The sequence below is a fragment of the Salvelinus fontinalis genome, chromosome 39 (assembly GCF_029448725.1).
Source record: "Salvelinus fontinalis isolate EN_2023a chromosome 39, ASM2944872v1, whole genome shotgun sequence".
Classification (NCBI taxonomy): domain Eukaryota; kingdom Metazoa; phylum Chordata; class Actinopteri; order Salmoniformes; family Salmonidae; genus Salvelinus; species Salvelinus fontinalis.
Window position 1 is genome coordinate 6,441,152 of NC_074703.1, and position 14,588 is coordinate 6,455,739.

Below are 14,588 nucleotides of genomic sequence, written 5' to 3' on the forward strand. Positions count from 1 at the left end.
TTCGGGGTGCAGAGAATTTGCAACAAGCTGATGACATGTCGGCAGACAGTTCTTCTGCCAACCAGGAAGAACCTAATGCTGTTGTTGGAAACATATTGGTGCAGTTCACATAGGTATTGTTCATAGATGCAAACAAATTACCGAGAAATATGAGAACAGATATTTAAAAATAAGAAATGTCATGCTGAAGATAAACCTAGCATACTCCTTATCCACTATAAGCCAATACAATGACATTGTATACTGCTCTTCCCAGGTCCAGGCATGTTTGCCATAAGGGCACCTGAGGAGGAGTCCTCAGAGATGGTGGAGGAGATGGACACGTCAGAGGCTGTCTGGTGCTGGTATTACCTAGCTGAATGTGGAGTGTGGCACATGTTTGAGGTACAGGACATATCACCACCTATGCATTCCTCATCCATCTATCCTCTCACTTGATCTATCGATCCATTCCTTAATTATTCCATCCATACATTTTTACTGCATCCATCCATCCATGTTTACTGCATCCATCCACCCATCCCCTCACTCACTCTACCCATCCCAGTCTCATTTGCAATTTTTTCTGGTTGTGGCAGATTGATCCAAGTGCTGCATGCTCTGTGACCAGTGAGCAGATAGAACAGAATTACAGCAGGAATCAACACGGTGTCATGGAGTTTTACACCGCCAAGTACACCTACAGACTGGACTTCTCAGGTACCAAGAACAGTACAGTACTGGCACACATCTATACAGTATCATTGACAATCATTGGATATGTTGGAGTCTGTCTCTAATTCCCTGATCTTTGTTTGTCTTTGTTTCACAACCAGTCATGAAGCAGATCAATGTCACAACCGGGAAACAACGGCCAATCAAACGGGCGTTCCACTCTGCCACTGGCTTTAGGTGAGTCTGAGCTGTACCAATGGGGTCACCCACGGGCATGTAGCTGTATAACTCAGACATGCAGGTAGCCCACAGGCCTGTAACTGTATAACTAAGAAATACAGAGTTCTGAGTGCTCTCCATTGGCTCTGTGGTCAGTTTCACTTCCTGGAGCTTACTTCCCGGAGCTAACTTTAGTCTATTGTGGGGTTAGAAGCGTCACCTGTTCTATGGTTAAACCGTATGCATGTTGTGCTACATTTTGGGTGAAAATAAAAGGATGTGTAACTAAGGGCATTGACATAATAACCACCGAGCAGTTGGACCCAGGCCTGACCTCTACAGTATGTGTCTGAATTGTGTATATGAATCTGTCACCCTCGCCCAGGTTCATTTGTGATAATCTGGCCCTGCCGGTGCCCTGCCACTGGGAGAGAATAAATACAGACGAGCCTTATCAGGTAAGGGGAAAAGGATGTGTGTGGACAATATGCTGTGTATCTACCTCTTTCAGACAGAGAGCTTTACCCGACTTTTGCCGGTTCAGGTTATTATCTGAATGGGGCAGGGGTAGAAATACAGGTAACTCCTGACCAGCATGTTACCTGCTCAAGACCTAGTCGTGTTACCTGCTCAAGACCTAGTCGTGTTACCTCCTCAAGACCTAGTCGTGTTACCTGCTCAAGACCTAGTCGTGTTACCTGCTCAAGACCTAGTCGTGTTACCTGCTCAAGACCTAGTCGTGTTACCTGCTCAAGACCTAGTCGTGTTACCTGTAAAAGTAGAGTAATAAATGCTTATGACAAGTCTTATAATGCATTATACCTGTCAGTGTTCAACTGATATTCAGAGACATGACGTTGCCACGAGTAGCACCGCAGATGAGCGCGGTGCAAGATGATGCACTGACAGAGTATCACAGTGTATCTGCACATGTGCAGGGCGACACATCAATCTTCTACAACGTGATAGCTGCGAGACAACAGTGGAGAGGTTTCGCCTTGCACTTCAATGCTCTTAGTTGTTGTGGAAATCGGCCCGATATTGCTATTTACTTTGTGCATTGCTGACTACCTTTAAAGGCCAAGTCCAGTCGAAAACATGTTTTTCTGTATTTGGTATATATTTCAACGCTATGAGGTTGGAATAATACTGTAAAATTATGATAATGCCCTTTTAGTGTAAGAGCTGTTTGAAAAGACCGCCTGCAATTTCTGCCTGTTTTGGTGGGATGGAGTTTTGGCCTGCCTGCTGACGTCACCAGGTGAAAAATGTGTTAATAGACCAATAAGAAAGAGAGTTCCAAATATCTCTGCCGATAGCAGCTAGTTTTCAGTTTTCCCCTCTGTACTCAGACCACTTCCAGACATTCCTAGCAAAATCCTTGCTTGAGAAATTGCTCTTTGCTAAGAAGCTATTTTTGTTCATTTTTGACCATTTTAGTAGAGAGAAAATCCACAGTAAGGTACTTATTTGTTTCCCATAAAATGTGATTTGATATTGAGATAAAAACAGCTTTATTGGACCTTTAAGTAAAGTTTAATCAATGTATCTACCTACTCCATGACTCTCTTTAGCCAGTTTGTTTCTTTATAACTAAAACACTGTGTGTCATTGATTTGCAGTATACCCATGTCTGATTGACTATACTCATTCACCTTGTAGAATTAGGAATTAGAATACCAGTAATTTAATAGGATCTTTATTTTTCAGCTTGTCTCATTGGCCAGAGATACTTATGAATTCAAGGAAGTGGTCAGACTCTATGAAAGGACCATGTGTCACCCTATCAAATCTATTCAGAGGATACAGAACCTGGATCTGTGGGAGTTCTTTTGCAGGTAGAGGTGTGTGTGTGTGTGTGTGTGTGTGTGTGTGTGTGTGTGTGTGTGTGTGTGTGTGTGTGTGTGTGTGTGTGTGTGTGTGTGTGTGTGTGTGTGTGTGTGTGGAGGTATTATAATGATGCTAGTATAGTTGAGTATCTAAATTATTTTGATGATAGCACCTAGAATCCCAGTTTGGAATGATTTGAATTAGATAGATAGACCTTTTTCGAGATCTTTTGGTTGGAAAACATAATTAACCTAAATGCTGAGACTGATCAATGCTTTTGTGTTTTTACTCCAATTTCTAAAGGAAAAAACAACAATTGCGGAAGATAAAGCGAGTTGTGGACATTGAGGAGAAAATGTTATTTCATGGCACAGGCCACAGCAACGTGCAGGCTATATGCACATATAACTTTGACTGGCGGCTAACTGGGAGCCACGGGGACGTCTATGGCAGAGGTAGATTCCACTTGCGTTGTGTCATGAAATCGTAACTTTCTCACAATTTCACGGTTTTCCAGAAATCCCGGTTATAGTGTTCCTGGATTTCCTGCCTGATTCCGAGAATCTTACAACTTTGCTTTCTGGAAAACCTGGGAATTTTGGCAAAGTTCCTGGAATTTTGCAGCAGTAATTTCAACTGTTCAAACATAGCATTCTAATACTGTCCTTCCCATCATTTCTCAGGGAGTTATTTTGCCCGAGACGCCAAGTATTCTAGCAAATTCTGCCTTACGACGGGGAAACATAACTTTGCCTTGCAGAAGCACGGACTAGCCCCGCCAATATTTTCAAGCGAGCCTCCATATAAGACCATGTTCCTGGCCAGAGTGCTGGTCGGCGAGTCCACTTTAGGCAATCCGCTGTTCTGCCGACCGCCATCCAAGGACATGAGCTACAGCAACTTCTTCGACAGCTGTGTGGACGACCTCGCCAACCCAAAGATCTACGTCATCTTCGACTGCAACCAGATTTACCCAGAGTATCTCATTGAGTTCTACTGACGCCTATGGGGTGATCAGGGACGTTATCACACAATGTACATGGGGCAGATTCGTTTTTACCAGGACGCGATTGGGATTCAGAAACATCAGGGGAGAGGTCGAGAGAGGAGGGACTCAATGGACGGCCATGTTGACTTCCCGCTGTTTGATTCAAGGCCTGACTGGGACTTGGATCATAAGAAGTGCCTTAATGGATTACTATGGCAGAACAGGGAAGACCATACAAGAAGACTATGTTTCTATAAAAGCTGTAGAGTTCGTAAAGAGTGGTTTGTCTATTTACTGTGTTTAGAGACTTGTGGGTCGGTCAGGGCGAGAGGTGGCGTATTTGAAAAAACTGAAAAGTAACTGCACACTGTTGGAGTGTTCCCGAAATGGATTAGCAATGTTTCAACCTGCCACAGAGGATCTTTGGCAGGATCACCCTGTGTTGTCGAAACGTTGCGAATATGTTTCGGGAGCGTTCTAACAGTGTGCAGGTATTCCTTTTTTTCTTTTCCTTTGACTGTTTGGGTCCAACATGACCATAGTCAAGCAAAGCTAAAAAGTGCAACACACTTCTAATGAGGATGTAGACTGAATAACTACTTTGGTGACCAGGATGCAATAACTCACTATTACAAGTGAAGTCGCCAACATAAAGTAAACAAATGTTTGACTTGCCCTACTCCTGTATACAAGGACCTGATTTCATAGATAGACATTGAATAAGTAGGTGTATCCAAACTTTTGACTGGTACTGTGTATAAGGGATATATTCATTGTAACTGTACAGTAATCTGCTCTTGTAATATTTTCTACACTGTAGAATAATAGTGAAGACATCAAAACTATGAAATAACACATATGGAATCATGTAGTAACAAAAAAAAGTGTTAGAAGAATCTAAAATATATTTAGATTTGTTTAAGTAGCCACCCTTTGCCTTGATGACAGCTTTGCACACTCTTGGCATTCTCTCAACCAGCTTCATGAGGAATCCTTTTCCAACAGTCTTGAAGGAGTTCCCACATATGCTGAGCACTTGTTGGCTGATTTTCCTTTACTCTGCGGTCCAACTCATCCCAAACCATCTCAATTGGGCTGAGGTCGGGGGATTGTGGAGGCCAGGTTATCTGCTTCAGGACTCTATCACTCTCCTTCTTGGTCAAATCGCCCTTATACAGTCATTGTCCTGTTGAAAAACAAATGATCGTCCCACTAAGCGCAAACCAGATGGGATGGCGTATCGCTGCAGAATGCTGTGGTAGCCATGCTGGTTAAGTGTGCCTTGAATTCTAAATAAATCACAGACAGTGTCACCAGCAAAGCACCCCCACACCATCACACCTCCTCCTCCATGCTTCATGGTGGGAACCACACATGCGGAGATCATCCGTTCACCTAATCTGCGTCTCACAAAGACACAGCGGTTGTAACAAAAAATCTCAAATGTGGACTCATCAGACCAAAGGACAGATTTCCACCGGTCTAATGTCCATTGCTCGCGTTTCTTGGCCCAAGCAAGTCTCTTCTTATTGGTGTCCTTTAGTAGTGTTTTTTTGTTGCAGAAATTCAACCATGAAGGTCTGAGTCTCTGAACAGTTGATGTTGAGATGTGTCTGTTACTTGAACTCTGAGGCATTTATTTGGGCTGCAATTTCTGAGACTGGTAACTCTAATGAACTTATCCTCTGCAGCAGAGGTAACTCTGGGTCTTCTATTCCTGTGGCGGTCCTCATGAGAGCCAGTTTCTTCATAGCGCTTGAAGGTTTTTGCGACTGCACTTGAAGAAACTTTCAAAGTTCTTCATGTCTTAAAGTAATGATGGACTATCGTTTCTCTTTGCTTATTTGAGCTGTTTATGCCATAATATGGACTTGTCACAACACAAGTGATTGTCTCAAACGTGTTAAGAAGGAATGAAATTCCACAAATTAACTTTTAACAAGGCACACCTGTTCATTGAAATGCATTCCAGGTGACAACCTCATGAAACTGGTTGAGATTGCCAAGAGTGTGCAAAGCTGTCATCAAGGCAAAGGGTGGCTACTTTGAAGAATCTCAATAATAAAATATATTTTGATTTGTTTAACACTTATTTGGTTGCTGCATCATTCCATATGTGTTATTTCATAGTTTTGAGGTCTTCACTATTATTCTACAATGTAGAAAATAGTAAAAATAAAGAAAAACCCTTGAATGAGTAGGTGTATCCAAACTTTGACTGGTACTGTATATATAACAAATATAGTTACCAAAGAAATTGGATTTCTAGGAAAACTAGATAGATTTCACATAGAGTTGCTCCAATTCTAACTAAACAGACAATGCAAACAGTGCAGTTGTACTATCACATCATATCATGCATGAGGCTTATAGTCAGCTCGTCTCTGTGTACTGTACTGTAGCAGATGCATTTTCTAAATGAAAGCTAGGATATAGGCCTAGCTAGTGTTGCTAAGCTAAGAAACCGGATGAATCTCTTTGGGGACCGTTTGTGCAAGTCAAGTGATTGATTGCCTGAGTTATTTGAGGCCAAGACCTTCGGCCAAGATGGCTTTTAAAGGCCAATATGTCTTAAAATCTACTGCTTTCTCCTTCACCGCTATTGGTACCATGATCTGACAATGCAGTAGGCTACCTGTATATGTGTAATGTATGTAGTTGATATATGCATGATAAGCACTCTCTTACCCCTTAAACAATCTACCTCCCTCATTCTGCACATTGTACATTGTTCAAGAAGGAAATACCCCCATGAATATTTTCTTGAGCTGAATTAAAATTGTCTTTCCTCTTAATGAGAGGGTGTCAAACTATGTCATAATGACAGTATTTTCGTGTTCATTTAAAATCATGTAATGTTGGTCAGTACTTCATGTCCTCTGCTTTGATGTATAAACTTGATATGGGCTTGATTTAGGCCTACTGTTGTAATACACTGTAAATAAACTAAAATGTTATACGTGTATGTTTACCGGCGCTAGTCATGTTGAATGCAAGGTGTGCATTATTTCATCTATCTATCTATTTCCTGCAAATACTACCAAGGATCATTGAAGGTTAAGTGATAGAGAAACAATGGAGGGAAATTAAGTGCTGAGTGCATCTAATTGGCCACATGGCGGCAGTACAACACAAGATTACACCATACATTTCTGTTCAATCGTATTTGACTTTCAAATGTTGTTGAGGCATGGGATTGACTGATATCCCCTCAGAGATGATATAACCATGCCTCGTAACTTAGTACATTTCATATGAAGTCATTGTGAGTTAGTCTTTGTTATTTTTTTGGAGGGGCGGGGGGTTGAACAATTGTCTTTTCTTAGTGAGGATTATACAGTCGTCAGGAGATTTCAAGAATACAATCCGTTAGGGTAAGGAGGAAATACACACATTTAAAAAAAATCATAACTAGCAGAATGAGTGAGTTCCTCCAGTCTTGACTGGAACATCATGGACCAGTGACAACAAAATGAAGAAATGACCTACGTTTTGTATGGCATACAGTTGAAGTCGGAAGTTTACATACACTTAGGTTGGAGTCATTAAAACTTGTTTTTCAACCACACCACAAATTTCTTGTTAGCCAACTATAGTTTTGGCAAGTCGGTTAGGACATCTACTTTGTGCATGACACAGGTAATTTTTCCAACAATTGTTTACAGACAGATTATTTCACTTGTAATTCACTGTATCAAAATTCCAGTGGGTCAGAAGTTTACATACACTAAGTTGACTGTGCCTTTAAACATCTTGGAACATTCCAGAAAAGGATGTCATGGCTTTAGAAGCTTCTGATAGGCTAATTGACATCATTTGAGTCAATTGGAGGTGTACCTGTGGATGTATTTCAAGGCCTACCTTCAAACTCAGAGCCTCTTTGCTTGACATCATGGGAAAATCAAAGGAAATCAACCAAGACCTCAGAAAAATAATTGTAGACCTCCTTAAGTCTGGTTCATCCTTGGGAGTAATTTCCAAATGCCTGAAGGTACCACGGTCATCTGTACAAACAATAGTATGCAAGTATAAACACCATGGGTCCACGCAGCCGTCATACCGCTCAGGAAGGAGACGCGTTCTGTCTCCTAGAGATGAACGTACTTTGGTGCGAAAAGTGCAAAAAAACAGAACAACAGCAAAGGACCTTGTGAAGATGCTGGAGGAAACAGGTACAAAAGTATCTATATCCACAGTAAAACAAGTCCTATATCGACATAACCTGAAAGGCCGCTCAGCAAGGAAGAAGGCACTGCTCCAAAACCGCCATAAAAAAGCCAGACTACGGTTTGGAACTGCACATGGGGACAAATATCGTACTTTTTGGAGAAATGTCCTCTGGTCTGATGAAACAAAAATAGAACTGTTTGGCCATAATGACCATCATTATTTTTGGAGGAAAAAGTGGGATGCTTGCAAGCAGAAGAACAACATCCCAACTGTGACACACGTGGGTGGCAGCATCATTTGTTGTGTGGGTGCTTTGCTGCAGGAGGGACTGGTGCACTTCACAAAATAGATGGCATCATGAAGAAGGACAATTATGTGGATATATTGAAGCAACATCTCGAGACATCTGTCAGGAAGTTAAAGCTTGGTTGCAAATGGCTCTTCCAAATGGACAATGACCCCTAGCATACTTCCAAGTTGTGGAAAAATGGCTTAAAGACAACAAAGTCAAGGTTTTGGAGTAGCCATCAAAAAGACCTCAATCATATAGAACATTTGTGGGCAGAACTGAAAGTGTGTGCAAGCAAGGTGGCCTACAAACCTGACTCCATTACACTAGCTCTGTCAGGAGGAATGGGCCAAAATTCATCTAACTTAGCGTGGGAAGCTTGTGGAAGGCTACCCGACACGTTTGACCCAAGTTAAACAATTTAAAGGCAATGCTAACAAATACTAATTGAGTGTATGTAAACTTCTGACCCACTGGGAATGTGATGAAATAAATCATTCTCTCTATTCTGAAATTTCACATTCTTAAAATTAAAGTGTTGATCCTAACTGACCTAAGATAGGGAATTTTTACTAGGATTAAATGTCAAGAATTGTGAAACTAAGTTTAAATGTATTTGGCTAAGGTGTATGTAAACCTTCGACTTCAACTGTATTTGCAAAACAAGTCTGACATCAACTTTATTGGTGACTCAGACGTTCCATCTAAAAAGCGGATTTATTTTAATCCACAGGTGAGCGTCATACACCAGACTTTCAGACAAGGACGTCCTCCTTTAAGAGGGTGTGGTTTGACTGGTGATTTTACTACAGCATTTTCAAGCAGTGCTGAACCAGGTCAGGAGTGGCAGGCTAATCTTGGATAGCTACAGTACCATTCACCTTTACTACAAAAGAAAACCTCAGGAGAAGGTAAAGTAAAATTTTCCCTAGTATTTTATCAAGCCAAATTGAAGTGGTGTTTCAGTAAATAAGATGTGTGTTTGCTGTCCTGATGTAGATGTGGACTCAATCAGAAAGCAGTTCAGAAGTTGAGGACATGGACACCTCAGACATGCCTGTTATGACAGATTACAAAACAAATCCATGGCTTTGGTTCTACCTGGATGAAAGGGGAACGTGGCACATGTTTGAGGTAACTGTCTCTTTTGTCAGTCTAGAGTTAATCTCCACAACCCCCCCCCCCCCCCCCCCCCCCACTGGGCACACACTGGTCGAGTCCAAATTGTTTCCACATAATTTCAATGAAATGATGTTGAACCAACTTGGAATAGACGTTGAATTGACGTCTGTGCCCAGTGGTCCATCTCTTACATGTTTGAGACTGCTTTGTCTTATAAATTGTATTTTTCTTTCAGAATGATCAAATGGAAAGAAATTCTCTGACCAGTGAGGACATTGAAAGGTATTACACAAGAAATCCAAAAGGAGTGTTACAGATATCCACATCCAGAGGCATCAACAAGCTGGATTTTGCTGGTATTTACTTGATTCCTTCTATCAACCTGTATCCACAATAATATCATACAGTATTTGTTTGTAACTGTTTTGAAGTTATTTTCACATCAAAGGTTTTATGTTGTGAACTGATAGCACGGACTCTTTGATTTCCAGAGATGGTTCTGACTGACATCAAAACAAGGAAGCAGAGGCGAATCAAACGATCCAACAAGACTCACAAAACTGGGAATAATGGAAGGTGAAACTTTAGATTTGGCAATTGTGATCACTGGGGTTCAATAAGATATATGGAATTGATCCAGATCAAACATGTCTCTGAAATGTATTGCTCCACCTTTAGGCAACACATACTCTCACTTACTGAGAAATGAAAGTGAAACCAACTCACTGGTGGCTTGGTTTCTTTTAACATGAAGTAGTTTATTTTGTTTCTCTTTTAGATGCTCTTGTGTTGGTTCAGTGCCCACACACTGGGAAGCAGTGGACACCAAATACCCCTATCAGGTGCAGAGGAAAATAAAGTTATAAAACAAATGTTCTACATATCAGTTTTTGTAATCTCTTTTTTATTGATTTGGTAACACAAAGCAATATATGTCCAGTGGAACATTGGATCATCTACAGGCCAAGTTGTTGCTAACTCAATCACATCAGATGTTAGAAGTAGTATCTAGTATATATTCAAACCTTAGTCGATTATTCTGCAATAATATAACATGTTTGTTTACTTATCATTTATCCTGAGTTTGTTTGTAATCTGAGTATGATTTCATTTCCATCATTAACCCATAGGTGTTCTGTCTGAAGAGAGACACAGCTGAATATAATTATGTGGCAGGCTGCTTAAAGGAGGGGGAACTAGACAGACGCATCAAATCCATCTGTAGAATACAGAACCTGGACCTCTGGGAATTATACTGTAGGTAAGAGGATTTCTAATTTACATCATCAGCATCATAATATTATTAATATTTCTCCAGAAATAGATGGATGTAGTACAGTATACATTTCCTATCTAATTTGGTGGTATTCTATCACTATTGGTATTGTATTGTATTGATTGTAAAAACTATTGGTCGCTAAATCCGGAAAAATGACGGACCATGTAAAAAAACTGTTGGTCACTAAATCCGGCTAGAAGGACCACGTGAAAACGGTTGGCTGGTATGCCCTCACCCGTCTGAGCGGTCAGCTGTGAATGCCCTCACCCGTCTGAGCGGTCAGCTGTGAATGCCCTCACCCGTCTGAGCGGTCAGCTGTGAATGCGCTCACCCGTCTGAGCGGTCAGCTGTGAATGCCCTCACCCGTCTGAGCGGTCAGCTGTGAATGCCCTCACCCGTCTGAGCGGTCAGCTGTGAATGCCCTCACCCGCTATATACTTCTGATTGGTTTGGTTCTGTCCTCTATAGTGCTGTCCGGTTAGAACATGATGTTGAAGCCACTATGGAAAACACTGTTGTAGCGTGTGCATGCAAAAGACTGTTTACCAATACAACAATTAAACCACTTCTGCAAAAGTACTTGTGCAACCAATGCCATAACACTTATGGCTGTATGGAATAATACTACATATGATAAACAATAGGCAAAGCAGTATTGGCAACTTGAACATTAAAGAATAGTAAGAGCCATGCAGTAGAACTGATAAGAGAATTTAGTTATCCTGTTCATTAACCAATTCAATTTGTTTACTCAGTCTGCGCAATCAGGATTTGTATGATACTGATAGAAATAAAACAGACAGAGGCCCAGTCTACAAAAGTTAAACGTTTATTCACGGATCGTTCTGACGTGCACAGTACAAAGACCTTCAATTTATAGTGACACACATACTTCCACACAAACCATCAAATCCGCCCGCCAATAGAGTTTAGGGGAGTCCGTGAGAATAGCGTCTCCCTGCCCTCCCCTAAGATAGGGAGAGACCTGGGACTGGGAAGTTCTCAGTGTCCCAGCCAAGGTCGCTCCGAATCTGGCTCAGACAGACAGTCTGTTATCAAAAAAGATTTCCTTATCAAGAACATATGTCCGAAAGCTATCAAAGTAACAGTAAGTAATTAGTGGTAATTAACCATTATTTTTGGGGCTCCCGAGTGGCACAGCGGTCTAAGGCACTGCGTCTCAGTGCTAGAGGCGTCACTACAGACCATAGTTCGATTCCAGGCTGTATCACAATTGGCTGTGATTGGGAGTCCCATAGGGTGGCGCACAATTGTCCCAGCGGCATCCGGGTTAGTGTTTGGCCGGGTTAGGCCGTCAATGTAAATAAGAAGTTGTTCTTAACTGACTTGCCTATTTAAAAGAAGGTTAAATAAAAAAGTTTAAATTTACACAGCATGTAAAACCCCTAATAAACTCTCTGCATTTTGATACACGCACAACATTCCGACACTCGTGTTACTGTCGACAACTAAAAGTCGTCAGAAACATGCGTCTTCTACCTTCGGACTACGATAACACTCTGACCTGAGTGGGTGGGTGCAGTGTCCAGATGCTCATTTCCAAGCGCTCACATTGGTTGCGAATGGCAGTTCTATGATGGGTGAGGGATAATTTAGGTAGGCTGAGCAGCCAAACTAACGAGACTGTGAGGGGAGATATGTAGAGATGAGAGGAGCAGGAAGGCCTTTTTTGACAACCATGGTGATTCTCTTTTTAAAGGAAAAAGATTCAGTTGGGAAGGATTCAAGGTGTTACAGAGGTCAAGGAGGAGAAGCTGTTTCATGGAACAAAAATCGGCAACGTACACTCAATTTGTACATACAATTTTGACAACAGGTTAGCTGGTATCAATGGCCATATTCTTGGAAAAGGTAAGTGATGATGAAACAGGCTATAAATTAATATAGTATGTATGACAGCAGGTATAATTTCTCTGGTACAGTAACCCCATTATTACCCCTCTTCTTCCTTTTATGTAGGAACCTACTTTGCAAGATTTGCCTCATATGCAGATAAGTACAGTCCATGGAACACTGATCCAGTACCTCTGTTTGGTGAGGCACCACAAGGCTTCAGTAGCCAAAAGACCAAAACAATGTTTCTGTGCAAGGTGATAGTTGGGAAAAGTACACTGGGAAAGACAGATTTCCTCAAGCCTGATGACAAAAGTGCTATTAACTTCCATGACAGTTGTGTGGACAATGTCAAGTATCCCAGAATTTTTGTCATATTTGATCCCAATCAGATATATCCAGAGTACTTAATTCAGTACTATTGAAATAAAGATGGAGACCGAGTGACCTACAATGAGTTGCCATGTGCAATATGAACTGTAAGCCTGTCATTGGAATAGGTTGAATAGGACATTTTGCATTCAAATTAATGCAATTTCTATTCACTGTTGTTTTAAACAGTGGTCCATTCTCAATGTAAATAATTTCTATCACGATGGATTGTGTAATAGGCTATTGCGGTGGTGTCGGAATAGGGCGGCGCTCGGGGGGTGTGGGTGTTTGAGTGAGAAAGACGAGGAGGAGAACCAACAAGTCAGCACAGCCCCCTTCATTATCGACGCATTGTGCCGACAACATGAACGAGCCCTTCCAGATTCTGAAGCAGGAGGATTTTGAAAGTTAGGTGTTAGCCAGACTAGTTAGCCTACAGTAGGAAAGGTTGTGGCCTAGTAAAAAAAGATTTTCAGAGCACTGGCAGTAGAGGTCGCTGTTGACCTTGATGCGCACCTGTAGGCCCCTTCCCATGATTGAAGATGAGATGCTAAAATGCTCGATTTCTGTCAACTCAGGGCAGTCACTCTGCTGTACTGGAATGGAATTAAAACGTTGAATGAATTGGACATGTCCATTGATTTCTTTGTTATGTATTTTATTTTGCATATTTCGCTCTGAATTGGTCCTTGAAATCACTTCAGTGTTTTGTAAATTATAATTCAAAGTTTTCACTGTGGCTAAACCACAACATTTATTTGAGTTCAAACCATTTCCTTGTCAGGCAAAATGTTCACTTAAAAAGTATGCACACAGTGTAAACAAAATCAAGCCTTGCATTTCATCACAACAAGCAACATATAAACAAATATCACACACAAATGAATTTAGTAAATGTTAGGATACCTCTGTTTAAACTGTTTAGCTGAAGTGATAACAAATTATTTCTGTTCTCATTGGAACAAGTATGGAAGTATAGAAAAAAACTGAAATACAACCTCTTCTGAAAGGGTTTGAGTTTGTAGTTCTTAAAACAATCAGGGCAGGTTTCCCAAACCCAGATAAACCTTGTTCTGGACTAAAAACCTAATAAATAGAGAATTTCCATTGATGTTTTTCAGTCCAGGACTAGGTTTAATATGTGTCCGGGAAACCGTCCCTCAATCTGTAGAGTCTTATCAGTGTCGATGCAACATGGCATTCAGCATGAAATTCACCTTGAACAGGATCCTAATTTCTACATTACCAGACAGTTTTTGATGCTGTGTTTGAACTGCTGTTGTTGGACTGGAAATGGCTCCTCCGGTCCTCACATAGTGAGTTCAACCACACGGACAGGAGGAAGAGAGTGCATCAAAGCACTTCCTCATTGGCTGCTGAACTCACGTAACCTGGGAAACACAGATTCACATTGAGATGGAGCCACACTGAGAACTAGACCACTCTATTTCCTCTCTCTACAGGGGGCAGGAGACACTTTCATGTTACTCTGAATAGTTTATCACTTTGAAGACACCATTTTGTGTGTGTGTGTGTGTGTGTGTGTGTGTGTGTGATATATATATATATATATATAATATTTGGGCTACTAGCTATATCTCTGACATTTTGATGACTTTTTTTCAGCTCTTGTTTGTTTTTTCTTGGCCTCCACTTCCTACCCATATTGCCTTTCAGTCTTGAACTTTAGCTAAACGTTTTCCCATGGAAAAGGGCTATAGCTCAGATACCTTATATCCCAGTCAATGTTGATGAACAGTTTTAAAGGTGGACTAAGCCACAACGCTAACCCTCAATGGAGATCATTCGCT

General features: G+C 41.1%; 2 protein-coding genes across 2 annotated transcripts; both read left to right on the plus strand.

Moving 5' to 3' along the window:
• Window positions 1-7: 7 nt before the first annotated feature.
• Window positions 8-6,654, plus strand: LOC129838537 (protein mono-ADP-ribosyltransferase PARP11-like). Its single transcript, XM_055905582.1, has 8 exons — window positions 8-113; window positions 257-384; window positions 579-699; window positions 816-891; window positions 1,259-1,331; window positions 2,584-2,711; window positions 3,007-3,158; window positions 3,387-6,654. Exons 2-8 carry the CDS (start codon window positions 265-267, stop codon window positions 3,701-3,703), a joined length of 987 nt encoding a protein of 328 aa, XP_055761557.1. The 5' UTR covers window positions 8-113; window positions 257-264; the 3' UTR covers window positions 3,704-6,654.
• A 2,222-nt stretch (window positions 6,655-8,876) lies between these two features.
• Window positions 8,877-13,401, plus strand: LOC129838902 (protein mono-ADP-ribosyltransferase PARP11-like). The gene is made up of 8 exons (XM_055906166.1): window positions 8,877-9,061; window positions 9,150-9,284; window positions 9,508-9,628; window positions 9,764-9,848; window positions 10,051-10,114; window positions 10,403-10,533; window positions 12,272-12,423; window positions 12,532-13,401. The coding sequence occupies exons 2-8, from the start codon at window positions 9,150-9,152 to the stop codon at window positions 12,828-12,830; spliced, it is 987 nt and encodes a 328-aa protein (XP_055762141.1). The 5' UTR covers window positions 8,877-9,061; the 3' UTR covers window positions 12,831-13,401.
• The last annotated feature ends 1,187 nt before the right edge of the window (window positions 13,402-14,588 follow it).

Excerpts from the sequence above, each read along its gene's own strand:
- LOC129838902 (XM_055906166.1), top strand. The coding sequence starts at position 9,150 with ATGTGGACTCAATCAGAAAGCAGTTCAGAAGTTGAGGACATGGACACC. Across the intron at positions 9,849-10,050 it reads AAAACTGGGAATAATGGAAG|ATGCTCTTGTGTTGGTTCAG; the intron begins GTGAAACTTTAG and ends TTTCTCTTTTAG. Across the intron at positions 10,115-10,402 it reads ACACCAAATACCCCTATCAG|GTGTTCTGTCTGAAGAGAGA; the intron begins GTGCAGAGGAAA and ends ATTAACCCATAG.
- LOC129838537 (XM_055905582.1), top strand. The coding sequence starts at position 265 with ATGTTTGCCATAAGGGCACCTGAGGAGGAGTCCTCAGAGATGGTGGAG. Across the intron at positions 892-1,258 it reads CACTCTGCCACTGGCTTTAG|GTTCATTTGTGATAATCTGG; the intron begins GTGAGTCTGAGC and ends ACCCTCGCCCAG. Across the intron at positions 1,332-2,583 it reads ATACAGACGAGCCTTATCAG|CTTGTCTCATTGGCCAGAGA; the intron begins GTAAGGGGAAAA and ends TTTATTTTTCAG.